This window comes from Callorhinchus milii, unplaced genomic scaffold (genome assembly GCF_018977255.1).
Source record: "Callorhinchus milii isolate IMCB2004 unplaced genomic scaffold, IMCB_Cmil_1.0 Scaffold7, whole genome shotgun sequence".
In the NCBI taxonomy this organism is placed as follows: domain Eukaryota; kingdom Metazoa; phylum Chordata; class Chondrichthyes; order Chimaeriformes; family Callorhinchidae; genus Callorhinchus; species Callorhinchus milii.
Genome location: NW_024704748.1, coordinates 6,908,260 through 6,935,839, shown reverse-complemented (window position 1 = coordinate 6,935,839; position 27,580 = coordinate 6,908,260). Strand labels below are relative to the sequence as shown.

The 27,580-nt window shown below is 43.1% G+C and overlaps 1 protein-coding gene across 1 annotated transcript in view; it reads left to right on the top strand.

Annotated features, from left to right (window-relative positions):
- The window catches only part of LOC103185861 (glutamine--fructose-6-phosphate aminotransferase [isomerizing] 1), a 30,302-nt gene extending 3,668 nt beyond the window's left edge, over positions 1 to 26,634 (top strand). The window contains exons 2-19 of the mRNA XM_007904592.2: positions 1,257 to 1,364; positions 3,741 to 3,848; positions 5,530 to 5,655; positions 6,833 to 6,891; positions 7,895 to 8,029; positions 9,032 to 9,093; positions 10,895 to 10,974; positions 11,676 to 11,784; positions 12,590 to 12,753; positions 13,403 to 13,498; positions 14,311 to 14,408; positions 16,433 to 16,553; positions 17,422 to 17,579; positions 20,462 to 20,576; positions 21,293 to 21,420; positions 22,677 to 22,844; positions 24,765 to 24,926; positions 25,615 to 26,634. Coding sequence (XP_007902783.1) covers positions 1,257 to 1,364; positions 3,741 to 3,848; positions 5,530 to 5,655; positions 6,833 to 6,891; positions 7,895 to 8,029; positions 9,032 to 9,093; positions 10,895 to 10,974; positions 11,676 to 11,784; positions 12,590 to 12,753; positions 13,403 to 13,498; positions 14,311 to 14,408; positions 16,433 to 16,553; positions 17,422 to 17,579; positions 20,462 to 20,576; positions 21,293 to 21,420; positions 22,677 to 22,844; positions 24,765 to 24,926; positions 25,615 to 25,668 — 2,051 coding nt within the window. The 3' untranslated portion in view covers positions 25,669 to 26,634. The remainder of the gene's footprint in view (positions 1 to 1,256; positions 1,365 to 3,740; positions 3,849 to 5,529; positions 5,656 to 6,832; positions 6,892 to 7,894; positions 8,030 to 9,031; positions 9,094 to 10,894; positions 10,975 to 11,675; positions 11,785 to 12,589; positions 12,754 to 13,402; positions 13,499 to 14,310; positions 14,409 to 16,432; positions 16,554 to 17,421; positions 17,580 to 20,461; positions 20,577 to 21,292; positions 21,421 to 22,676; positions 22,845 to 24,764; positions 24,927 to 25,614) is intronic.
- The last annotated feature ends 946 nt before the right edge of the window (positions 26,635 to 27,580 follow it).

The window sequence follows — 27,580 nt, the reverse complement described above, 5'->3', positions numbered from 1 at the left end:
TGAAACATTTACAACAACAAAAATGAACTCCTTTGCCTCCTGTTCATTTTCTTAAGAGTGTGAGTGAGGAGAATGTGAGGTTCTCCTGTGCCACAATGTATCAGTGTGGGGCTGTGAGTCACAGAAAATACAACGATGCAATAATAAGGAAACTTAATGAAAATAAGGGACCAAACAGCAAGCAGAGATTAATTCTTCAATATTATTATAATTACCCCCAACCCAACCCACATACAATAGGCATCTGAGCAGCGGCTTAACTAAAGGTTTAAGATTTAACAGGGCATCCTTCATATGACACCTCCCTAAAGGCATTCACGAGGTTATTTGGAGTTTGACAGATCGTGTGCTTGTCAGCTGCTCACTCGATTGAAGAAAGGGCATTCCTTCAATAGGACGAATCTCATTCCATTCCAAGAAAAGAAGGGCTTGTAATAGTCAATCTCTATATTGCCTGCTCCATGTCTCCCGCCCGACCCGCCCTACCATCGGTGGCCGGGCTCTCAGCCTCTCTGCCCCCACACTCTGGAACTCCATCCCTCAGTCCCTTCGCCTCGCTTCCTCCCTCGCCTCCTTCAAGGCCAGTCTCAAGACCCTTCTCTACGACCGTGCCTTTGGTCTCCCTCCCACCTCTCTGCCTTCCCTCACCCCTACCCCACCCTCCCCCATGCTCGGGTCCCGACCCCTGACTGTCCAGTGCATTTGGACGTCCTCCTGATGTGAAAAGTGCTCTATAAATGTAATTTGTTGTTGTTGTTGGATCCCTGATAGAGCTTGATCGCAGCATTGTTATGGGGCAGGAAACATAAGCCAACTAGAAACTTGGGAGGAAGAAAATGATTAATGTTGAAAGCCCTAGAGGTCAATTGCATACTGCTGTTGGGCCTGGGTGGAGATTTGCATTCAAGAGGAAGCTAAACTTTCACAGGAGCGAGAAGCGAATAGAAAGGTATGGGAGGGATTAAGGAGTGGGTGAAGACTTGTGTGGAGTATAAGCAGCAGCAAGGACTGTTTGGGTTGAGTGACCTGCATCTTTGCTGTACATTCTTTACAAATCTTTTTTCTTTGAGTTGAGTTGTTTCGCTGGATTTGTGATATTCCCAACCAATGTGTCCAGGTATTATACAACAACAACAAATTAAATTTGGATAGCACCTTTCATGTCGGGAGGACGTCTCAAGGCATTGGTATTATAATATGAGGAGGTCACATTGTTGCTGAAGCTTAACATCGTGGACGTTTCTTCTATTTTAAAGGAATTTTCGCCTACCTTAACTACCATGTTCCACATACAAGAAGAGAAATTATTCAAATCCTGTTCAAAGGATTGCAGAGGCTCGAATACAGAGGTTATGATTCTGCTGGTAAGTAACACAAAAATGTATTTTGTATTTGTCAAGGAGATGCATGTATAATACAACTAGTTCTTTCTATTCTCCCCCCCCCACCCACCCACCCCCACGCCCCACCTTCAAGGAGGCTGTGTGCAATTCATTGCCATGTTTTGCCCACAAAATATACAGTCAATTCACTTTACAGTATATTCCATGAAGTGCTTTGAAACATCTGAAACAAATGATAAGGTGCTATATCAAATGCAAGGATTATTATATTATTATTTATGTTTGTAAATTGTAGTGCTTTTATAGTTGTAGATGAAATTTAGAAGTCCACTTATGCACAGCAATGTCCCACAAATAGCCAGCAAATAAATGACCAGTTTTATTTGGGTAATTGTTGGCCAGCAAACTGGGAGAGACTCCTTTCTTTTGTCGAGTCGTGCCATGGGATCTTTATCGTCCACTGAACAGGCACATACAGGAATTCACTTTAAACTCTCATCTCAAGGACAACACCTCTGAAAATGCAGCAGCCATCACTCTCAGTCCTTCATTGAGTATCAGCCTAGATTACAAGTTCAAGGTCCTGATATGGAGTCCTGTAGCTCAGTGGTTAGAGCGCTTGCCTCACAAGCGAGAGACCTGGGTTTAATTCCCAGCAGGGCGAAACCTTGGGCAAGTTTACTTACTCCACATGCCTGATAATAATCCCTCAAGAAGAAACAAACAATAATAAAATTGTTCACTTCAATCCATGACTATTTGTATGATACTGCTGTGCGCAATTGGTTGCCACGTTTTGCCCACAAATATATACGGTCAATTCACTTTACAGTATATTCTGTGAAGTGCTTTGAGACGTCGAGAAGACATGAAAAGCGCTATATCAATTGCAAAGCTTATATATATTATTATATGATATTTACTTCATGACTGTTTGTGGGTCATTGCTGTGTGCAAATTAGTTATCTTGTACATGTACAAATTCACAGTTGCTGCACTTCACAGTAAAGAGTTAAGGTGCAATATCAAATGTAAGGATTATTTTTAACCCTCTGCAAGGTTACTTCTTTAAGTCCCCTCTGGGATATATTTTAAGCCTGAAGAGTCCCGTCTTATCCAGTCAGCCCTCATTGGTTATCTCTACCAACACTCTGCTCTGTACTCCGCTAAAGCCTGGCTAGCCTCCTTATGACGCGGTGACCAGAACCGTGCACATTGTTGAAGGATGTAGCAGACTCCAGTCATTTCATCCTGTAAAAGGTCGACATCTGGATGGGTGGGTGGATTCATGGACAGGGCTGGTGGATTGACATTTGAGGTCGAAGTTGGAATTGAATTGCCCGAGGTCCTTAACTTAAAAAGATGCATGACGATAAATAATACAGTAAAGCTCTGATCTGTATAATTATATAATCGCCTAAATCATACATCTGCCCAAATCCCATTCAACAGTTTATATTTTATTCAAGTTTGACATATGCATGAGATAAATTAGATGTATGGTCCCAACTGATACATACAACTTATGTGAGGTTTACTGTAGTGTGTGATGGCAATTTTAGCGGATATTAAACCGCATTTTATAACGGATTCATCATGAGCCAAATCAATCAACCTCAGCAGGAACTGCATGTACTGGTTTTGGTTATGGATCTTGTACACAGTAATATTGTCTCAGCATTGATTTAGAGATTTGATTCCTTTGCTCCACGCAAGCATTACACAAATATGTGACTGTGCCAGCAAAGAGCCAGGATTAGCAGATACTGGCTACACTGAATACTGTGTACTATGTTAGGATGGATCATACATCCTGATACTCTTATCTCTCTTCAAATCAAACAAAGTGTTTTGGGGCTTATGTGCAGTGAGGGCTGATTCCTTGAGCTGATGTAGCAGTATACATTATTAATTCAACCTGACTAATTGGTAGCACTCGCCTCTTGACTCAGAAAGTTGTGGATTCAAGCACAACTTTGGGGCTTTGAACTCACATTGTCTTGGCTAAAACTCCAATGCGGTAGTGGGGGTGGGGGGTGGGATGGGTGCTCTACATTGTTGGAGATGTCTTGTGCAACCCTAAATCTGTACCTTCTTCATTTGCTGTATTGTTGCATTCAAAGGTATTTGTTCTGAGTTTACTTTCTCAATTCCATTTAAAATCTTGTATACCTCACTACAACGTCCACGCTGAGATGTCTCTTTTGAAGACTCAAAAGTCCTGGGTTGTCTAATTGTTGCTCGTAGCTTATTCCGCAAATGAGTTGAAGAGTTCTGTGATCCCAAACTCCTGCTCAGGTCCAAATCCCTGACTGTCCAGCGCCTTGGGACGTTCTCCCAACGTGAAAGGCGCTTTACAACTGTAAATTGTTGTTGTTGTTGTGAATTTGTCACCAGGTATAGGAATTGATGGTGGAAATCACAAGGAATCCGAGGAGAAAGGGAAGCAAATCTGCGTCATCAAAAACAAGGGAAAAATAAAGACCTTACAAGAGGAAATAAACAGTAAGTACTGGTCAACAGAATGAATCGTTTTTTTTAAATATATTATAGGGTCACAAACACGGAATGAAATGCTTCTCAATTTACATTTGAAAAAATCCAGGCTGAATTCAACAAAGGCCTCACACTGTGCGCAAAATGTCTTGTGTCCAATCTCAGATCTGGAACCACCCGACCCACCGGGGCTTTGACTTCCAGGGTAACAGCAGCCGAGTTGGAAGAATCCCGACCCCCAGAGAATCATCTGTTCCTTCAATCCCACTAACAAGCCAGGGTAGCTGGAGGTTTGTCAACAGTGACTTGGAGTATGACCAATCCGCCTGGGAAAGAGGAGCCAGGACACGTTGTTTAATTCCGCTATCCTGTTCCACCCGCCCAGAATACGCTTTAGACCAGTTCTAGCCAACCTGTGGCCTGCGGGAGCCATCAAGAAGTGCCTCCCGCGCCCCCCCCCCCCCCACCCCCCGAGTGGTTAGAGTGCTCACCTCTCAAGTGAGATGACCCGGGTTCGATTCCCGGCAGGCAAAACTTTATGTAAGTTTCCTGACTTCACAATTCTCTGTTTACCTAGCAGTAAGAAGGAACCCAGTTGTTAGTCAAATGGATCACTAACAGGGGATAATAATCCCTCAAAAAAAATGGTCACTAAATCGACGACTGTTTGTGAGAGGGACACTGCTGTGCGCAATGAGCTGCCCGTTTTACCAACAGCATACACAGTCAATTCACTTTACAGTGTATTCTGTGAAACGCTTTGATACATCTCTACGATATGATAAGGCGCTGTATCAAATGGAAGGATTATTATTGATATTCACACAAATCTAGGAAAGTCCGTGTTCGACAATAGTGTGTTTACATTTTTTTCTGGAGTGCATATTTCTTGATTCATCCCGTTAATCAAGAAATATTCAATCAAGAAAATTTATTTTATTCGCCGACCTTAAGGGTTGTTATAAAGCATCTATCTGATAAGAATTCATGGACTTTGCTTCAACCACAGATGTGGCTGGGAGAATTCCACTTGCCAGCCACACCGCTGTACAAAGCAATGGAGTCCTGTAGCTGAGTGTTTAGAGCACTCGCCTTGCAAGCAAGCTACCCAGGTTCAATTCCAGGCAGGGTGAAACCTTGCCAATGAGGATTGTTTTAGATGTGAACATTTCCATATTTGGTGCTGTTGCAATCGACCCTCTGCTCTCAGTAATGAGAGGGTGTCAATGGCAGTTTCAGTGGTGTTATAGGGTGTGGAGAAGACAAGGGGAGACATGAACCACTAAACAGTGTCATTGGTGACTTGGGCAGCCCCAGAACTGGGAATGATTTGCTAAGAGAGATGTGTTGTCTGATAATATATTCAAGGACTTTGGCAAGGAAAGAATGGCAGCTTTGCACTTGCACATGCCTAATAATAATCCCTCCAAAACAATAATAAATTGGTCATTTTCAATCCACCATGACTGTCTGTGGGACATTGCTGTGCGCAATTGGCTGCCGTGTTTTGCCCACAAATATACGGTCAATTCACTTTACAGCATATTCTGTGAAGCGCTTTGAGATGTCGAGAAGACGTGAAAAGTGCTATGTCAAATGCAAGGATTATATATTATTATAATGTTCCCTAATCATCCCCTCTATGTGACTCTCTTGAATTGTTTTGACTCGCATTTCAAATTTCTCCTAGAACAAGAAGATGTCGACTTCGATGCAGTGTTTGACATGCATTTGGGCATTGCACACACCCGTTGGGCAACACATGGGGTACCGAACATTGTGAACAGCCATCCGCAGCGATCAGACAAGGACAATGGTGAGTGTGGTCGAGCAGAGTGACTAAGCACAACTTCTCAGTAAGGCAAATATCAGAGCTCCTTCTGAGGAGTTGATGTTAGAGCCTTACATTTAACTAGGAACCCAGTTGCTAGTCAATTGGCGGATCGCTAACAGGGGGTTATAATCCCTCCAAACAAAATGTGATCACTCAATCCACGGTTGTTTGTGGCACACTGCTATGTGCAATTGCCAGCTGCATTTCGCCCACAAAACATGCAGTCAATACACTTTACAATTAATCTTGTGAAACGCTTTGAGACGTCTCAATGACGTAATAAGCGCTATATCCAATGCAATTATGATTATTATTATTAAAACTACTGAGGCCACTCAAGGTCTGGTGAAGGTGCTGAACAACCACTAACATTTCCTCACTGGCTATTAGCTCCGACCAGTATTTGCTTGCTGCATGTTTGTGGTTGCTTTCAACAGTCGTCATTCAACTCTATCCCTTGTTGATGGAAACAACATTCACTTGTGCCCAGAAAGGCTAAGCGGGGGAGCTGAGCAAGAGCTGGCAAGGCCTTAAAAGGTTTTCGTTTAACAAGGAAACACCAGGCTGCCGCAATCATTTTGCTTTAAAGTTCAGCATTTTTGCAGCTATGAACCGCGGTAAATATTTATTGGGCTGTTAAATAGAAATCGTCAATGCACCTATTGTAAAAATGTGTAGAGACCAATTTCTTAAATAATAATAATGCTTGCATTTGATATTGCACCACATGTCGCCGAGATGTCTCAAAGCGCTTCACAGGATATACTGTAGAGGGCAGTGACTGTATTTTGTGGGCGAAATGCAGCAGCCAGTTGCTCACGGCAGTGTCCCACAAACAGCTGGTCATTGAGTAAATAAGTTATTCTTATTGTTTTTTTGAAGGGATTATTATCCCGGAAAAGCACCCACCAATCGACTAACAACTGGTTCCTACTTGCTGTGAGCTAAACAGAGACATGTGGAGTAAGGAAACCTGGCAAACTTTCACCCCCCTCCCCGGGAATCAAATCCGGGTCCTCTCGCTTGTGAGGCGAGTGCTCTAACCGATATGCTACAATCTACAACCTCCACAACCTACATTAGATTCTTGCTCAATTAAAGTGCTGTATGTTTTTTTTTTCTCCTGCTCAATACTAATTTTTTTTAAAAACAATTTCAGAGTTTATCGTCATCCATAATGGAATCATTACAAACTACAAGGATCTGAGAGTGTTCCTGGTAAGCCTTCAGTAACCCAAGCAGCATTTTCAAATCAGATACTGGTTGCACTTGTCACCCCTCCACTGAATGGAAATGTAGAGTATAAAGGTTTCCACAAGAAGAGAGGCCATTACCTTAAAAATTGTATTTTGCATTAAGTTTTCATGTAATCTTCAGGTCAGATCTTACATCAATGATGCCTTATGGGCACTGCAATGGTGCAGGAGGAGGTGTGTAGAATGTCTGTTTGGTTGAGCATTGCCTCAGTAATGAATGTTGCTCACACCAGTCTAAATCCAACAAGATTGTCGAAGTCCATCATTCGAAGCAAATGAGTACTGTCAAACCAAGTTAGGAAGTTCAAGCTCAGTCATGAAGTGCTTGTAGTGAAGAGTTAGCCGTGCAAGTGCAAAGCTGCCATTCTTTCTTTGCCAAAGTCCTTGAATATATTATCAGATAACACATCTCTCTCAGCAAATCATTCCCAGTTCTGGGGCTGCCCAAGTCACCAATGACATTGTTTAGTGGTTCACGTCGCCCCTTGTCTTCTCCACACCCTATAACACCACTGAAACTGCCATTGACACCCTCTCAGTACTGAGAGCAGAGGGTCGATTGCAACAGCACCAAATATGGAAATGTTCACGTCTAAAGCAATTGCCTAGACAGGTGAGGGGTTAGTATAGACCAGGAATGGGCCTTTTATGGTACAATGAGTTTATAAATAGTTATGCTTGTAAAATAGGCTTACTCGATGGTTACTGGTCATCTGGAAAGATTACAGAAAGTTGCCAGGAAATAATTTAGTCATATCTCGACCATAGGGTAGGACTTTGCAAAATCTGTGTGTAAATCTCTGCTTTCGTTGTGTTTACAGGAATAAATTTTTGTTAGGGATACGAATATATCAAGGAATATAGGGCAAAGGCAGGTAATTGGAGTTGAGGTCCAGATCAGCTATGATCTAATAGAATGAGGGGCTGAATGACTTACTCCTGTTCCTATGTGTTCTGTCCTTCAGGAAAGCAAGGGATATGCGTTTGAGTCAGAAACGGACACGGAATCCATCGCCAAGCTTATTAAGTATGTGCACGATAACCTGGAGAATGAGAATGTCAGCTTCGCCACCTTGGTGGAAAGAGTCATTCAGCAACTGGTAAGATGAGCTTAAGAAAGAGTCCAATGTACATGAGCTTGCTTTGACGCAACGTAACTCCCAGCGAAATGTTTGAAATAAGGAATAACGGACATCAGTGCAGGCCCAAAGTGCCGAGTGGCCTATTTCTAACTCGCACTACATTTGAAGGCCTGGAGATCCGCCAAGTACCAGCATTTCTCACCAAGCTCAGCAGTGTCCTGTCACCGCCTCCCGCCTATCAGGACCTACCACTGCACACAGACAGAGAGAGAGAGAGAGACACACACACAGAAACACACACACACACTCACAGAGAAAGACACACACAGAAACCGACACAGAGAAACGCACACACACACACTCACAGAGAGAGACACACACACACTCACAGAAACAGACACAGAGATACACACACAGACACACGCAGACGCAAAGAGAAACACGCACACACACCCTCAGAGTGAGAGAGAGAGACAGAGAGCGCGACACTCAGTGACACACATACTCATAGACACAGAGACACACACCCTCAAAGACAGACACATAGGAGAGTCAGACACATCACACAGAGACACTCATAAACACACACACACACACACATATAGAGAGATGCACATAGAGAGACACAGACACACTCACAAAGAGACCAACACACACACAGAGGAGAGAGACACACAGACAATCACATCAGCAGGGCCTCGGGGTGAGCGAAGCCCATTTCCCACTCACAATTTTTACAGCAATAATATTAAGGCTAAACTTTGTGAAATCTGAGGTCTCAGATTGGGATTTAGTGACCTCTCGCACCATTCCCACCCATTGTGGAATGGTGTGTTGACATTCAGTGTCTCAACTCACAGGTGAGAAAGGTTTACTGGGGTGAGGTCCAAAGGGCGGCTTTGGGCTAAGTAGCAACTTAGCACCATTAGGGGAGGAAGGGAAAAACTGTAGATCGGAGGTGAAATGGTTATATATAATGGTTATATATAATAATGAATGCACTGCTTCACATCCCTACAGGAAGGTGCCTTCGCTTTGGTATTCAAGAGTGTACACTTTCCCGGGCAAGCTGTTGCGACCAGGTAAAGGGCAGCACAGTTGAAACATTATGTCAAATCCTGTGACTCATAACTTTGCTTATTTATGTTTAAGGTTAGAGCTGCCAAGAACATCATCGGTTCACAGCGCAACCTAGATTCATTGCGAATGGGCCCCGGTTACCCCAAGTCCTTTCTCCCCCACCCATTTTCTTTGCGGTATCGGAGCACATCGTTGACAAATGTGCAGGAATTTAAACAGCTTCGCTGCCCCACACATTGACTGCTCTGTTTAGCTTCGCGACTGATGTGTATGTGCTTTTTTTGCAGTGCAGGTATATAAAAGGTAACCCCCCCGCACCCACCCCGACTGTCAAACTGAGCTAACTCTGTACCGTTTGGTCAATGGAGTCTTAAGTATAACGGGGATATTCTTTAGAAGTTTCAGTTCCTGCTGAAGTGTTAAGCTTTACATTTTATTTAAGAGAAAGAATTACTTTCTTTCAAACGTTAACTTTCTGCTGCACGTCTTTTAGGAATCTGGGATTTGCTTTCATTTGTCTCAACAAAGGAGAATTGTTCGTTCTCTCTTGTGGAGGAGAGACAATAATAATAATAATAATCATTGAATTTGATATAGAGCCTTATCATGTTGTTCAGACGTCTCAAAGCAATATATTGTAAAGTCGCACTGAATAGGAGGAGCGAAAGTTGGGGATTTTTCGTTTCCATTGAGAATCTCCCACAATTATTTTTTCCTCTAATTTCTTTTTAACCAGTCATTGAATTATCTTCTACATCTTTGTATGCTTTTGTTGCTGTTTATAGTATAATATTTATATTATATTTCACATTGAGAGGATGTCCCGAAGCGCTTGGCACCCAAGCTGGGGGTTGGAGTCAAGGGATGGGGGTAGAGAGAAAAGATGACCGAAAGTGTGGTCAAAGAGGTTGGTCTTGAGATGGATCTTGAACAAGCTGAGGGAGAGAGGAAGTTATAGGGACTCCGGGATGGAATTGCAGTGTGCCATCTGCCGATGGTGGGGCGAATATGGCGGTGGGTATGAAGCAGGCCAGTGCCCACTGAGCAAAGGAAGTGACCAGGTCAGTATGGTATATGAAACTATTGCAGAGTTGTTCAATTCTCCCAGGCTGTTGGGTGTAGGCATTGCCTGATCTAATTTTCCCGTCCCCCTCTCTCTCCATAGCCACGTGGTGGGGCACTGGAGCTTGTTCTGGTACCTGGCTGAAGTCATCTAACTTACCACAGACTCTTTCACATCTATCAGTTTGTATGGCATAGTGTTTCATTGAGCAGTGCCTCTATTCGAATCTAAGTATTATTTATGCATAACAATATAATAATCCTTGCATTTGATACAGCTGCTATAGTGTCAAACGTCTATGAAAGTGCTTCACAATCTTTCTGTAAGCTGTAGTGATTGTGTTCTTGTAGGTAAATATCCTGTCCAGTTTGTGCACAGCAATTTCATGGAATGAAGAACCAATTTTATCTGCAAGATTTTTGACCAGCACTTTGTGAGAAACTCAGTTCCCTTTAATGCCTTGAGAAATTTAGCATCCATTTTGCTAGGAAGAGGGACCTCAGTTTAACATCTCAAATGAAGGATGCTATACTATGCAATGATCCCCCAGCACTACTGGAGTGTTAGTCTATATGATCTCGAAGTCCCAAAGTGAGGCTTTAATCTACAACCTTCTGACCGAGACTCGAGAGTGATATCAACTGAGCCAGATTGACACCTATATCTGCTGTAAGTTCGAGCTGCAAGTTCACACAGCTATTTTGAGACATTGTGACACAGCCACATATTTATTTTTATAGACGGGGAAGCCCTTTGATGATTGGAGTAAGAAGCGAGCACAAACTTTCCACTGATCACATACCAGTTCTATATCGCACAGGTAAGTCCAGCAGTTATAGGAAAACAAAGACTGTATATAAAATGATCTGAGTTGGCTGAATCTTTAGATTGGATGGAGAGGGAACAAATAGAACCATAGAATTTTTCAGCACAGAAGGAGGTCATTCAGCCCATCGAACCTGCACTGGCTCTCAGAGAAATGTGTTCATTCAATCCCACTGCCCTGCCCTATCCCCACACCCGTACAAGCCTCTATCTTTCATATACCCATCTACTTCCCTCTTGAAACCCACAATGGACTTCAGAAGGGAAGTGGAAGCTACTTCCTGTCAGGAATGTGAATGGAGCAGGCTGGAGGTGACTCTGCATCCCAAAGACATCAGAGAGAGAGAAAAGCTAACATTTCCTTCTGAAGTAGAGGAAAGCCTACTTCCTCCATTACTTTCCTTCCCTTATAAGGACTTAGCCATATGGCTGTTTTCTCCTTTGATAGTACGTGTGTTAGCCTGACTCAGCTGACAGCACTCTCGCCTCTGAGTCAGAAGGTTGCGGGTTCAAGCTGCATGCCAAGATGTTGAACTCAGTCTAGGCTGACACTCCAGGGGCATGCAGAGAGCTGCATTGTTGGAGGATAATTATTATTTCATTTAGTGACTTGTCCTTACTATTGTGAACTTTATGGGTGTGGGAAGAGATTTTGGCCACTAAATATGTACATCTTGCCTTTAATCCCAATAACAGGTAAAGAACTGAAGGGAGGTTGTCTACTCTCTCGCACAGATAATTCTACCTCTTTATTCCCTGTTGGACAAGAGAAGTCCGTGGAGTACTACTTTGCATCGGATGCCAGGTAAATAATAATATAATAATAAACCCCTTGCATTTGATATAGTGTGTCAGCCTGGCTCAGTAGTAGCATTTTCTCCCCAGAATCAAAGGTTGTAGATTCAAGCCTCACATCGGGACTTGGAATCACATAGTAGTCTAAGCTGACACTCCAGTGCAGTGCTGAAGGTGTCTTGATTGTTGGAGGTGCTGTCCTTCGGCTGAAAAGTTAAACCGAGGTCCCGCCTGCCTGTTCAAGTGGTTGTTAAAGATCCCATGGCACTATTTAAAAAGAGAAGGGGATTTCTCTCTCTCGGGGTGCTGGCCAACAATCCCCGAGATAGCATTGGTTGCTCACTCCATGGCTGTTCGTGGACGATTGCTGTGTGCAAATTGGCTACCGCATCACATAATTCACAGTCAATCCACTTTACGGTGTATCCTGTGAAGTGTTTCGAGACATCTTAACAATATGATTAGGCTCTATATCAAATACAAGGTACAATAATATCAAATATTATTCATGCTTTTCATGTCAGGAGCACACCTCAAAGCATTTCATAGGATTTACCATGAGAGGTGTCTTTTCTGAAAATCCTGTTTCCTATAAATCCGTAAAAGATCATGTAAATCCTGTTTTCACAGGAATTAACAAGACTGTGTATTTTGCTGGGAAACATATTTCAAATCCTTTCATCTTCATCCTCCCACTTACTCATCTGAACAGTGCTGTGTGTCAGCCTGGCTCGGTTTGTAGCTTTCTGCTGTCCTGTCGGTCTCTGTGGTTTGTTGTGATTGCCGAGCACGGTAAACCTTTAATTCGCACACAGCGCTGTCATCGAGCACACAAACAAGGTGATTTTCCTGGAGGACAATGACGTGGCTGCGGTGGTTGACGGCTGCCTTTCCATCCATCGGGTTGAGCGGACGGTGGCTGACTGTCCGGCTCGTGGCATCCAGACCCTGCAAATGGAACTGCAGCAGATAATGAAAGGTAACAGAATAAGAAAACCGCGCACACCATCGCCGTGCTCATTGTCCATTGCTGCGCAGAAAAATGACCATAGATAATTTATCAACTGCGAACTTCCGCTCCCCCTCACTCCCATCGCAAACTTCAATGAGATGTTCAACCAAGGTCCCATCTGCCTTTTCACGTGGAGTGTAAAGATCCCATGGGGACGATTCGAAAAGCGAAGGGAGTTTCTCCCAGTGTCAATTGTCATTTTTAAGACTGAGGTGGATAGATTTTTGTTAGATAAGGGTTTCATTGGATATGGAGCAAAGGCAGATAAATGGAGTTGAAGCACAGATCAACCGTGATCTAATAGAATGGTGGGACAGGCTCGAGGGCTGAACGGCCTACTCTTGTTCCTATGTTTTATATATTTATATTCCTTCCCGGACCTTCCTTTTCGACTGCATCTACGGTCACCTTCCCCCTTCCCCCTGGCTAGGCCTTGGGTTCCACCATCGTTAAGCACTCTTGAGTTGCCGCCCGATGTGGAGGGCGCTATATAAGTGCAAGTTGTTGTTGTTCCTATGTTTAAGTGGGCTTTGAGGGTAGTGGAATTGGACGTTGATCTGACAAATCTTAATTTCATGGTTTAAAAAGAAATCAACTTCGCCCCCATCTTTCGCAGGAAACTACAGCTCTTTTATGCAGAAAGAAATCTTTGAGCAGCCGGAATCCGTGGTTAACACAATGAGAGGAAGAGTCGATTTTGAGAACTGCACAGGTAAGAGTGAAGCTTTTTATCGATCATTGTCTTTTAAATCCTGAAGTATCTGCTCGGTTACCATCAGCATTTTGTTCAAACCAATGCATTCATTTTGGGCTTGCGATATAAATTGTGAATATACGTTATATATGTTTATCTGTAACTTTCATGTTCCCCAACTGTTGATATTAACCCACATCCTCTGATCCAAATGCCCTTCCCATTGAAATCAATCTGAATACTCAAGGGATGTATCAGGATTTCCCAGTGACTGTCACCATTAGTCTTTATGGGAAAAGATTCTTTCTTCCTCCATATTAATATAATAATCCTTGCATTTAAGTTAGCAAACTTTATCACATCAGCCAGACATCTGATAGCACTTCACAGAATTACTGCAAAGTGTAGTAACTGTGCATCTTTTGTAGACGGACAGGACAGCCATGGAATAATTGGCCAATTTTTAATTTGGGGACTTGTTAACACTGGGAGAAACTACCTTCTCTTTTCCAATAGTGCCATGAGATCTTTAGACAGTGTCCCTCTGATGGTGTGAGTTGGGAGGGCGAGGGGAATGCTTGTTCCTCTGGTGGTATGAGTGGGGTGTACTTCAAGTTAAACCAAACATAAACCACCCACAGAATCTCAGTAGTTTGGTTGCAAGACTCAAACACGGTGCTGGGTGTCATGGTTGACTTAGAAGAATGTTTGGCCTCCAATACAAACTAGGTATCTGCAGCATTGACTAGTTACAAATCCTGTTGCTAATTGTGTAAAGTAGGCCTCTTCTGTTTCACGTGCTTTATGTTGTGTGTGTTTTTCTCCACCAGTGATCCTTGGAGGATTGAAGGATTCAATTAAGGAAATCCGAAGATGTAGACGCTTAATAATTATTGCTTGTGGAACAAGCTATCACACCGGTGTGGCTGTAAGTTTTCTTTGCTGTAAAAATTGAAAATACGGTGGAGTTCCATTACAAGATGGTAGTTATAATAATAATAATAATAATTATAATACTTGCACTTGGTACAGTGCCATTCACTTCATCATACCTGTCACCCCTATCCTCACCTGACTACACTGGCTCCTCATCCCTCAGAAGATCGAGTTTAAGATCCCTATCCTCACTGTTAAAGCCTCCACGGTCTTGCTCCGACCTTGAACTTCTAAAACCTTACCAACCTGCACGCACCCTCTGCTCTGTAAGCACTGCTTCACGTCCCCTGCTCTGCTCGTCCCACCATCAGCGGTCAGACCTTCAGCTATGCTGCCCCCACTCTCTTGAACTCCAAAAACAATAATAAAATTGGTCATTTTCAATCTACGACTGTTTGTGGGACATTGCTGTGCGCAATTGGCTGCCACGTTCGCCCACAAATATACAGTCAATTCACTTTACAGTGTGTTCTGTTAAGCGCTTTGGGACATCCTCCCAACGTGAAAAGCGCTATATCAAATGCAAAGATTATTATTATTCCAGTGTCCCTTCCCTTGCCCACTTCAAGCTCCATCTCAAGACCTTCTTCTTTGATCGTGTGTCTTCCCACTTCCACCCCCACCCCTTTGATCCCCACCTCTCTTGAATCCAACCCTGACCTCGGATGCAAACCCTCAATTGTCCAGGGATGCACGTTGAGACGTCTCGATAGTGCGCTATATGAAATACAAGGAATATTATATATTATGATGGCTGTTTACCTCAAAAGCTACAGAAATGAGTCAGTATTTAAATGCACAGCAGACACGCCATGTAAAGTGGATCTGTTAGCATATTATACCTGGACTGTCTATTGCCTTGTCTGTAACACGAGCGGTTGTCGTGTTTTATTGAAGGAGAGCTGGGAGATGTTTTCACGGTAAACTGCACCTCATTGACAGATGGTGCAGCTCTCATAAATCCTATTTAGGTTATAATGAGCCAGGAGACTGTTCAGAAACTGAAGTCATTGTTAAGAAACAGCTTGGTGCTGTAACAGGAAGTCGGAAGAGTGGATATCCTGGAAGATTGAAATTAAAATGATCTGAAGGGCCTTCTTCACACAAACCTCTCTTGTGATCTGGAACTGGTGATCGTAGAAACAGACAAGTCTGGAACTCCCTGGTGTATTATAACAATAGTAATCCTTCATTTGATGTGGTGCCTTATCATGTCGTTGAGACGTCTCCAAGTGTATTGTGATGCACAGAAGCACCACATTGGGATCTATCACTGGTGGCTCATGCAAGCGATCATTACACTGCGTATCTTAGCCGGAAATGCACGCCATCCATTCTTGGTCGATTTCAATGTTCGTCTTGAAATGGTCTTACACGCAAAGACATTTCAGGTCACTGATCTCGGTCCAATGCCCCCTGCTGGAACATGTATGTATGTGGCATTGGATGAGACTTGGCTGTTATGGACCTCTTTGCTCCCCTCCCCAGTCCCCGCCCCCACCCCCCCCACCACCAACCCCCTATCACATTGCGGTCATTATCGCACACCAACAAATAATAATCTTAATAATAATCCTTGTAGCACCTGCTTTTTTTTACAGTGCTTTTTAATATTATTAATAATAATCCTTGCATTTCATACAGCGCCTTATCACGTCATTGAGACGTCTCGGAGCGCTTCACAAAATATACTGTAAAATGTGTGTTTTGTGGACGAAACACAACAGCCAATTGTGCATAACAGTGTCCCACAATCAGTCGTGGGTTAAGTGACCCAACAATTTTTTTTTGAGGGAATATTACCACCGGAAAAGTGATTCCCCCAATCGACTAACTAACGGGTTCCTCCTGCTAGGAAACTTGCCCAAGGTTTTTCCCCGCACGGGAATCGAATGGGGGACGGGATCTCACAAAGGACGCAAAAGGAAAAAGGCAGTTACATCCCATCGAGCACTTAGGGCATGTGATTGATTTCAGTTTGGTAATTTCTCCCCGTCTTTGCGGTTGGCCCCTCAGACACGCCAGATCCTGGAGGAACAGACGGAGCTGCCGGTTCTGGTGGAACTCTCCAGCGATTTCCTGGATCGAGGCACCCCCGTGTTTAGGGATGATGTCTGCTTCTTCCTCAGCCAGTCAGGTACAGTGCAGAAATTGTCAGCGAGTGAAATTGTCTCTCAATTGAAAACCTACACCAGACTTTCCGGGAACATGACACCTTTCACTGATAGCACATGCTCCTTCATTCCCCCACATCCATTGAACACCTGGTAATAGTAATAATAATTTATTATTAATATTAATACAACATAATAATAATAGTCATGATTACTGCTAACAGTGATGCTTGCCTTTGCTACAGCACCTTTCACATGGGGGGAGTCAAATTGGCAGCTGAGTTTGCCTGCGTAACATTCAATCACTGCACTTCACAGTAAACCCTTTGAAGTGTGTTGAGACATTTTGACCACACAAGGTGTTAAATATCAAATGCAAGGATTATAATTATTATCACTGTTAGTTGCATACTTTACCTGGTTGATTTAGGAAGGAGTAAATTTAGCTGTGTGGCATTGGGTGCTGGTTGTCTGTGTGGGTAGGAGACTCTTCTAACAACTTGGCCTACTTGAGCCTATTGCACATCAAAGCAACGTCCTCCAATTCTGCTCTCTTGAATCAAACTCAGAAAGCCAGTCTCATGATTGACAGGGAATCTTTTAGTGAATTGCTTGGCCAGTTTCTATTTAACCTGAGCTGTGGAGAGCTGTTTACTTTGAAAGTGTCACGGGTGGGTGATGTTTGTCCAGGGTTTCATTACCCAAAACATGCCGCAAGCTTTTCCACTGACAAAGAAGAGTGACTTTTACTGAGGAGAAGGGCTTCAGGATATATTTCTAATTTCTAGGTTTTGAAGGAAAGCACTATATTAAATGTAAAGATCGTTATTATTAAGTGTTTGCCATGCAGCTCTGAGCTATATGTGTAACCAGTTTCTGTTCTGCTATCAGGTGAGACTGCAGATACTTTAATGGCCTTGAGGTACTGCAAGGAACGAAGGGCGCTGACTGTTGGCATCACCAACACCGTGGGCAGCTCGATCTCTCGAGAGACAGACTGTGGCGTGCATATCAATGCTGGGCCAGAGATAGGCGTGGCCAGTACCAAGGTATGAGGTTTGCATTGATACAGGTCGAATATAATAATAATAATCATCCTTGCATTTGATATAACAACAACAACAAATTACATTTATATCGTGCCTTTCACGACAGGAGGACGTCCTAAAGTGCTGGACGTCCTATATAGAGCCTTATCCCAGCGAACTAGGATGTCTTTCCATGTAATTTGTTGTTCTTTTTATCAGATTGTTGAGGCATGTCAAAGCGCTTTACAAAATATATTGTAAAGTGGATTGACTGTATTTTGTGTGCAAAACGTGGCAGCCAATTGCGCACATCGGTATCCCAGAAACAGTCATGGATTGACTGACCACGTTTTTTGTGGGGAGGGATTACTACATCCGCCCCCCCCACCCCCGGAAGGCTAACAGCTGGGTTCCTACTTACTGCTAGGTAAACAGAGGCATGTAGAGTAAGGAAACTTGCCTAAGGTTTCGCCCCGCCCAGGAATCAAACCCGGGTCCCCTCACTTATGAGGTGAGCGAGCTAACCACTGAGCTACAGGACCCCAATACAGAAGATGTGCTTCCTCTTGGCTGAGACATTTCCAGTAACTCACCCAATGCTCACACGTGAGTCCAGGGGGTGAGTGTGGGCAGGAGAGTTGACCAGGAGGGGGCATCACAGTCTGTGAAAGTGGCAGCACAGCGAGACTGACCCTTACTCAATGTCTACACAAATCTTCAGAGTGTGTGTATTTGGGGGGAACGCTATCACTGGAGAGCAATCCACAGCTGGAGCCCTGGCTGATTTCCTCACTCGTCTCTTCCTAGCTCAGGGTGGATTGAGGCCAGTCGTGTTCTTGTGTATTAACCCTGCAGCCAAATTTGAAACCTCACAAAAAAAGAAAAGCGCTGACTGCGTTTCGTCTCTCGGTTGAACAGTTTCCCATAACCGTAAAGTAAACGAGGAAACAATGACTGAGAAACAACTTCAGGCCTTTTTGGAGAGAGTTTGGCGTTGTGGAGAATTCATGACTTTGAAGCACATTACGTGCTAAAAGCAAACCTTCCTTCAGCAAGGCTGGTTTCCTGTGGCTCATGTGAACTACTGTATGAATCACTTTACAGGGGATTGAGCCGCTCTATCCCTGTGAGAGATTTGTTCGTCTGGAGCACATCTGTTTGGAGTTAAGGAATTGGATGTGGTCGTCTCCAGTGCCCTCCCACATTTACAGCTTTCTATCTCCCAGCTACAGAGCACAGTAGCTTTCTCAAGAACTAATCCCTGTCTGTAGGTTAATAGTTCACTTCCCCAAAGCAGCAGGGTGGGGAAGGGGTGGGTGGGGGGGATTTAATTACTGTTCATTTTTTGTAGCACGTTATCATATTGAAATGTATCCAAACTCTTTCAGGGTACTTTTTAAAATAATCCTTGCATTTGATATAGCGCCTTGCGTCATCATCAGAACGCCTCAAAGTGCTTTGCCAAGTTTTCTGTCACTACTGCTGTGCACAATTGGCTGCCACGTTTAGCCCACAAAATGTACAGTAAATCCACTCTACAATATATTCTGTGAATGCCATGATAAGGTGCAATATCAAATGCAAGGATTATTTTTATTAATGTGAGGTGATTGTGTTTTGTAGACAAACACGTCAACTAATTTTGCATCCTGTATTACCTGCCCTAACAGCCAATGTGTCACAAACAGCCATGAGATGAGTGACTAATGTTAATCTTGGTTTGTCAGAAGAAACTCCTTTCTCTTTTCGACAAGTGCCATGGAATCTTTAAAGTTTACCTGAACAGGCTGGCGTGTTCTCAGTTTAAAGTCTTAACTGACAAACGGCACCTTCCACTCCCGAGTGCTTTGCCGAATTGTAAACCGAGAGTATACAAATTCAAAGTACCGATGTGTAGGTTAATGTGAAGGATCATTTGACAAGCGCAGAATATTTTCCCTTCAGAGTTATTGAGCTTGAAATGACCAAGAACAGGGGAGGCATGATGGGCTTCGTATCCCAGTGCCCTCCACCTCGGGTTTTTGGTTCTGCCCCATACAGAGCAGCAGAGTTTGTGCAGAGATGTTTTCACCAGACGGAGGGCTTGACAGTTCCCAGGAACGTGATACTTTTTGCTGCTGGGAAAAGCACGACATTGTACCAGAGAGGACGCCTGATGCATATCATTGCACTGATATGCATTCTGTTCCACACACACACACTCACACACACACACAGCTGACACTAAAATCAGCACTGCTTCTGAGAAGGTTTGATATCTGCTTTTTCATGTCTGTACATTTCATTTTTTACAAACACAATATAAGCACATGGTAAGCAACGGCCTAAAGCGATTTCGGTTTAACGTCTCACCCGGAAGGACGGCACCTCCAACAATGTAGCCCTTTCCTAGTACCTGTTTGGAGCGTCAGCCTAGACTATTGTGAGTTTGAATTCTCAACATGGAGCTTTAACCCACAACCTTGGAGTCCCATAGTGAAGTGGTTAGAGCATTTGCCTCCCAAATGAAAGGACCTGGGTTTAATCCCAGGCGAGGCAAAATCTTAGGCAAGTTTCCTTACTCCATTTATCCAGGAGTAAGTAGGAAACCCGGTTGTTATCGATAGGCAGATCGCTTTTCTGCAGGTAATAATCCCTCCCCCCGAAAAAAATGTGATCACGACTGTTTGTGGGACACTGTTTTGTTTAATTGGCTGCCACATTTTGCTCACAAGATACATTTTACGATATATTCTGTGAAGCGATTTGAGACGTCTCAACGATGTGATTAGGTGTTATATCAAATGCAAGGATTATTATTAACATTCGGTTTCAGAGACGAGAGTGTTAACCAACTGAGCCAGGCTGACACCTGATTGTGTACTCTGTGATGGATCAATGTCTCTTTTTGTAACTCTCTGAAGGTTTACACAAGCCAGTTTGTGAGTGTTGTGATGTTTGCTCTCATGATGTCCGAAGACCGAATCTCCATGCAGAAAAGGAGGAGAGAGATCATCCAGGGCCTACAGGAGCTGCCAGGTAACCAGATGTTGTGGAATTGACTTGATTTTAATCTGTCTGCTTCCTCCTCATGAGTGAGGACCAGCGCGGTCTAACCCTGTTCCAGAGTGACTCAGGGGACCCTACTCTTTCTCCTCATCAGTCATTTCCTCAAGCGAATGTCCGGTCCCTTTTAAAGTGTGTTACGGACACTGCTTTCTCGTTGACTGAAGAGAAATGCCTATAGTTATTTGAGATGAGGCCCTTTTTTTTAAAAATGGTGGGAGGCAATTAATTTAAATCCCTACTAATGCGGGTCATGTTGGTTTTAGCATCAGAGCATTTTGCCCACAAAATACACAAGTCAATTCACTTCACAGTATATTCTGTGAAGTGCTTTGAGACGGCTCAACAATGTGATAAGGTGCTATATCAAATGCAAGGATTATTATTTTCACCCCATTGTACTTGCATGACTCTCCTGCTTGATTGTATAGCACCGAAGGGTCACAGTTGAATCAATGCCATGTGCTACTGGATAAATTATAATAAAAATAATGATTAGTTATTATACCAGTGCCTATCACTTTGCTAAGCTTGGTTGCTTCAGGTTACAGAATGCTTCGTTCCAGATGCTGCACTTGGGGGGAAAAAAAATTGGCTTCTTAGGACCATAGAAGTTTACAGGACAGAAGATTTCTATTCTCATCTTTTGAGAATGCATTTTCTTTTTTGACGATTTGTTTTATTTGAAGACCTGATAAAGCAGGTTCTGAATCAGGACGAGGAGATCCAGAGATTGGCGAGCTCGCTGTACCAGCAGAAGTCTCTGCTCATCATGGGCCGTGGTTACCATTACGCCACATGCTTGGAGGGGGCGCTGGTGAGTAGTCCACTGTTTTACACAGGGACAGTGCAATAACAAGTACTCTGAAGTACAGGTGTCTTACTTAGTTGATTGGGTCTCAACTCAATAAACTCCAAACCCACCACAATAACCACATGAATTGCCCTTTCCCACTGTCCTTTTCTACTTCCTGAATCCCTCCTACTGGTTGTCCGTTAATTGTCAGTATCCTCAAACAGAATCTTGCCAGTAACGTGCAATATTAATAACAATAATCATAATAATCATCCTTGCATTTGATATAGAATCTTATCATGTCTGCAAGAGGCCTCAAAGCGTTTCACGGAATATATTGTAAAGTGAATTGACTTGTGGATCATAGAAGATCGTGGAGTCCTGTAGCTCAGTGGTTAGAGCACTCGCTTTGCAAGCGAGAGACCTGAGTTCAATTCCAGGCACAGGGCGAAACCTTGGGCAAGTTTCAAATGCAAGGATTATTATTATAATTAAGTTTATAGGTAAATTGTGTATATTTTGTGGGCCAAACAAATTAGTCATGGCTGTCTAATGTAGTCCTTGTCCTAAGAGCTGGAAGTGGATCGCAGATTTCCTGAGTGTACAACATCCTGACAGTGGGTCAGGCTCAATCTCATAGAGGCTCTGATTCACAATTAGTGAATCGCCTTTTGTGAACCACAGGCTTTTTGACCTTCATTGTCCACAGTGTGTAAAAGTCACACTCAAGAGCCCTGCTGATCACAATGCCATGTTGGTTTGGATGTAGAAGAGACTTTTCTGTCTTCAATAGCATCCCGTAGCGTAGTGGTTAGCATGTTTGCCTCGCAAGCGAGAGGACCCGGGTTTGATTCCTATGTGGGCCGAAACCTGAGGTTAGTTTCCTTACTCCACACTCCTCTGTTTACCTAGAGGTAAGTACGAACCAGGTTGTTAGTCAATTGGCGGATTGCTTTTCCGGGTTTAATAATCCCTTCATAAAAATAATTTGGTCACTCAATCCACGACTGTTTGTGGGACACTGGTGTGCGCAATTGGCTGCATCATTTCACCCACAAAATATACAGAATGGGACATTGCCATCTGCAAACTGGCTGCTGTGTTCACCTGCAAAGTGCAAAGTTGTTTTGTGCCCTTTTTTTGTGCCCTTTCGATGACCCTTTATAAAAAAAAATCTCTTGTGAACTTGTACATCATTTGTGGGTACTCACGTCTATAGCTGCGATAAAACCGGCCTTCAGATTTCCTTGTTGAAACACGGTGTCCATCTGTTACAGAAAATTAAGGAAATCACCTTCATGCACTCGGAAGGGATTTTAGCGGGCGAACTGAAGCACGGGCCCCTGGCACTGGTGGACAAGCGAATGCCAGTTATCATGGTGATCATGAGAGATCCCACCTACATCAAGTGCCAGAATGCTCTGCAGCAAGTCGTGGCCCGGCAGGTTAGTACCCGGCAGCTGACACGTCAAACCAACCTACACACAGTCACACACTTGTCAGCAATCACTCGTGAAGCCCTTCGAGCATTTCATAGAAACAGGGAGGAAGCAATTCAACTCATCAAGCCTGTTGCACCAGTTCCTGGCAGAACTTTGAATCCCGTTCTCCTGCCTTTTCTCCATAACCCTGATACCACGACTCCACCAGTATATCTCGATCTCGCTTTTAAGCATCCCAGTTGATTCTGCCTGTAGCACCTCTTGAGGTAGGGAATACCATTCTCACAGCCCTTTCTTATTATGCACCGACAGTGTAAAATTAGTACTTGAGAGCCTATTAATGCTTTAAAGGTTTCACATAGGGATGTCCTACCAAGTGGATAAGCAGTTTGGCTTCGACGTTGACATCGCTGCAATCACAGTGATTGGGTTTAAACAGTGCACAGGGTATCTACAAAGTCCTCTTATAAAAAGCCCTGTTATAAAACAGCGATACGAGACTACTGAGGGCCTGAAACAAGTTGTCAGAGATGCGTTTTGCCTCGTCAATCCATTCGTGCAATGGAAGATGTTGCACCAAACATATTGGTAGATCACCATCTGACATGAAATTAATGGTACTCGCACTGATCCTCTGGATGTCTAAATAAAGTTAACCACTTGTACTGAATACAACTAAGTACTTCTAAATATAATTATCATCATTCTTCCACACATTTCAGCTGTTGGTCAGTGCACTGTTGAGAAATAACATGGGATTAACAGGACTTTCTGGACACCCTGTAAACCGAGTGTATGATCCATGTGTGCCCAGTTATTATGCTAAAAATTAGGCGTTAGTTTCTTACAGTGTTGACTGTCTTTGCTGATGGATTAGAAGTATGTCTTTGGGGTTAAGCAGATTCAAAATCATCATCACATTGAATCTATTATGAAATATCATAAATTTCACTCCACTAACCAGCACCCCCCTCCCCCCCCACACGCACACACACATGCTGAATTTGCAAAGCCTCTCACGGAGGGGACACTGAGAGGAACCCCCTTGGTGCATTTCTGACCACATCCCTCACTATTTAAACCACTCACAGTGTTGAGTTCAGCCAAATCTAGATAGTATCACACAGAAGCAGGATGACATGAAGATTTTCTCCCTGTTTTCCTGGCTTATATTCCTTTCCTCATCCAAATATATCTGTAGCCTAGAAGTCCTGTAGCGTACTGGTTGGAGCACTCATCTTGCAAACAAGAGGATCCACGTTTGATTGCCAAAAAATAAGTAAAAAATATTTGGTCACTCAATCCACAACTGTTTGTGGGGCACTGCTGTACACAATTGGCTGCCGCATTTTTCCCACAAAAATGCAGCCAATTCACTTTACAGTATATTCTGTGAAGCGTTTTGAATTGTCTCAACGATATAATAAGGTATTACATCAGATGCAATTATTATTATTACCTCCAAATTCTAATTATGAATGTATGTTATTCATTTCCATCTGCGCCAATTCACTTCAGTGTTTATAGGCTGTTGCTAACATTAATTAGCATATAACATGCCATTATAACATTCATTTCATTCTTACCAAATATTGGGAGAAATTGGGTCTAACTTACTCTATATTTTAGAGTCTCCAGAATTTGGCAAACTCAGCACATTTGACAAATTCTTAATTTTTAAGCTGTTTTTCAATAAGGTTATTTTACGACCTACAGAAAACTGACTTCAAAGTCGCGACTGATTTCAACAGTCTGCCAAGTTCTGGACCCGGTGAAAAGCAACAGAAATAGAGTAAATCGAGCCCCAGGTGTAATTTCTTCCCCATATGTTTTATAAAGCGCCTAGATGTTTATTTTTATGCGAAATGCGCTGTATAAACGTTATTGTGCTTCTCAATTAGCTTTTCATTCTGTTTCAACTAGGGCCAACCTATTGTGATCTGCGAGAAAGATGACTATGAGACTATGAAGAACGCGTATCACGTGATCAAAGTACCTCACACAGTGGACTGTCTGCAAGGCATCCTTACTGTTATCCCACTGCAACTTCTTGCCTTCCACCTCGCCGTCCTCAGAGGCTATGATGTGAGTATCACCTTTATCCACAATGTACTCTACGTAGCAGCCTGGCTCAGTTGGAAGCACATTTTCCTGTGAGTCAAATGGCTGTGGGTTCAAGCCCTATGTTGAGACTTTGAACTCTCAATCCAGCCTGAGATTCCAATGTAGTGTTGGGGGGAGCGATACACTGTTGGAGATGCTGTCCTTCAGATGAGATGTTAAACCGAGGTCGCATCTGCTTGTTCAGGTGGACAGAAACAACAGATTGCATTTAAATAACGTCTAAGACAATGGACAGTCGAGGGTTTGCACACGAGCTGGGGATTGGATTCGGGAGGGGTGTGGGCAATTTCGTAGGAAGATGACCAAAGGCCTTAAGGATGATAAAGGTCTCATGGCACTACTCAAAATGAGAAAGGAGTTTCTCCCAGTGTCCTGGCTCACAATCACCAGATAAAACTGGTCATAGCTGTGTGCAAATTGGCTGGCGTTATTATTATTGTTATATTATTTCCATTCATGTGATGGATTTTGAGCAGAAGGTTGAAAGGGAGAGGCATAAAACCTTTAAACTCAACAAGTCTTTCATTCCGATTTTGTTCTCGTTTCCTTCATCATCGTTGTGACCAATTTCCCGGGCCTGACTGGCTGATCTTCTTCCCACAAAACCGGACGTATTCCCCCTGGATGATGTACGCTGGGCAAATGAAAGGTGGATGACAACAAGCGACTGAGGAAGATAGAAGCCGATTATTTGCCAGTGTGAAAGTCAACCTGGATATTGAAGAACACAGCCAAAGATTTTATATCCAGCTCGGGGGCGGAAGGGCCTATCTTATCTACTTGAAGCAGGACATCTCTCCTCTATTGATCTCCTGTGATACTCAATTTTTTTTAAAATAGTTTTTTTGGTGGGTGGTAGGGGTGGAGGTTAAATGCCCATATTATCAGCACGGGAATATTGTAGTTTTCTGCCCTGCCGTTTGTAAATGGGACATCATTTTTTAAACAGTCCGCGTGGCCTTTTGCTTAAACCACAGATGGTTATTATAGGAGACATTAAACATTGGTAGAGGTGAAGTGGTCAGTCACTGAAACATGCTATATACTCAGGTCAACTTTTTCTGAAAGCCTGCTAAGCAAAAGGCAAGCAATTTAATCTTAATACCTTTATGCCTACAGTTTTTGCCAATAGAAAACAGAAAAAACCTGACAGCACTTCCCTGTGAAACTCTTTAAGAAAAAGATTGCAAAGAGCTTTGAGATGTTCACTGTTACAGGCGCTGTATCAACTGCAAGGATTGTTGTTTTCTTTTAATTATAATTACTATAGGAGCTAATCCAAATTCATTCAATGGGCAGGTTTCACATCTGGTTTCAGCTTATCGATTGCCCTGTAGACCATTCCCAACACCACTCAACAATGACTTCTCTCGAGCATGTATAGGGTGTGCTGACCTTGTACAAAAAACACAGTAAAACCGCGATAGATCCCTTCTTTGAGATGAAAATATAACAAAAACTTTCAGGTGGTATTGTTTTAGTCCAAGTAAAACTCAAATAATAACTCTGATCTGTATAAATCATACACTCGCCTAAGTCATACACCTGCCCAAGTCCCATTCAAGAGATACATTCTGTGCAACTTTGCATAAGTCACTTTAAATGTATGGTCCCAACTATATGAGTTATGTGAAGTTTACTGTAGTAGAGAATAAATTGCTCCAATATATAATTGCTTGACAATAAAAGGAGCCCTGTCATAATGTGGATATATTAAGGTACCTCCACCATGCATCAGACCAATGAACTGTAAGTGTCCGCACCTACATCGAAGCTTTTTTCTCTCACTCAGGAAACAGTCTGAACATTTAATGCTGTATTGTCATTTCTGATTTGTTATCAGGAGGTGCACTTTAATGGGTGAGTTTGTGCATGGTGGGAGTTGTCTCTCTCTTTCTCTCGTCCACTATTTTCCTTTCCTCCACACCCCAACAACAATGTTCCCTCTTGCCCTGGTGAGAAATCTTTTAATATTTGTTTCCTTCGGAAGTAACTCAGAAAGGAGAAACTTTGAGGGAACACAAAGCACACTGCCTTTTGAGTAATGTGTGATAGAGTAAATGTAACAGTGAGAGATGGGAGGCGTGCCAGAGAGAGGAGAAACAGCGAGTGACGTGAAAAAAATAACACACCAGTTATTGCAGCTTCAACTTCACGGCGAGTTTCAGTCACGCCCTATTTATTTCGCACGATTTTTGTAAAGAATGCAAGCTCTGGGAGGAGGCTGCTCAAGACAATTTTCTGCCCTTGCAAGTTTCCTAGCTACACACTTCTTACCAAGCAATAAGTAGGAACCTGTTTGTCAGCCAATTGGCAGATCGCTTTCCGGGGGTAATAATCCCTTAAAAAAAAATTGGTCACTCAATCCACGACTGCTGTGTGCAACTGGGTGCCGTGTTTCACCTGCAAATTATACAACCATTCCACTCTGTGAAGCACTTCGAGACATCTCGATGACGTGGTAAGGCGCTATATCAAGTGCAAGGATTATTATTGTTACACATTATTATGTTTATACCCCCCCTCCATGTAAAAAGCTTCCTCCACCTATGGCTACGTCCTCACAAATTTGTAATTGACATCAGTGTCACCTTGGCTTTGCTGCCACTTTTACA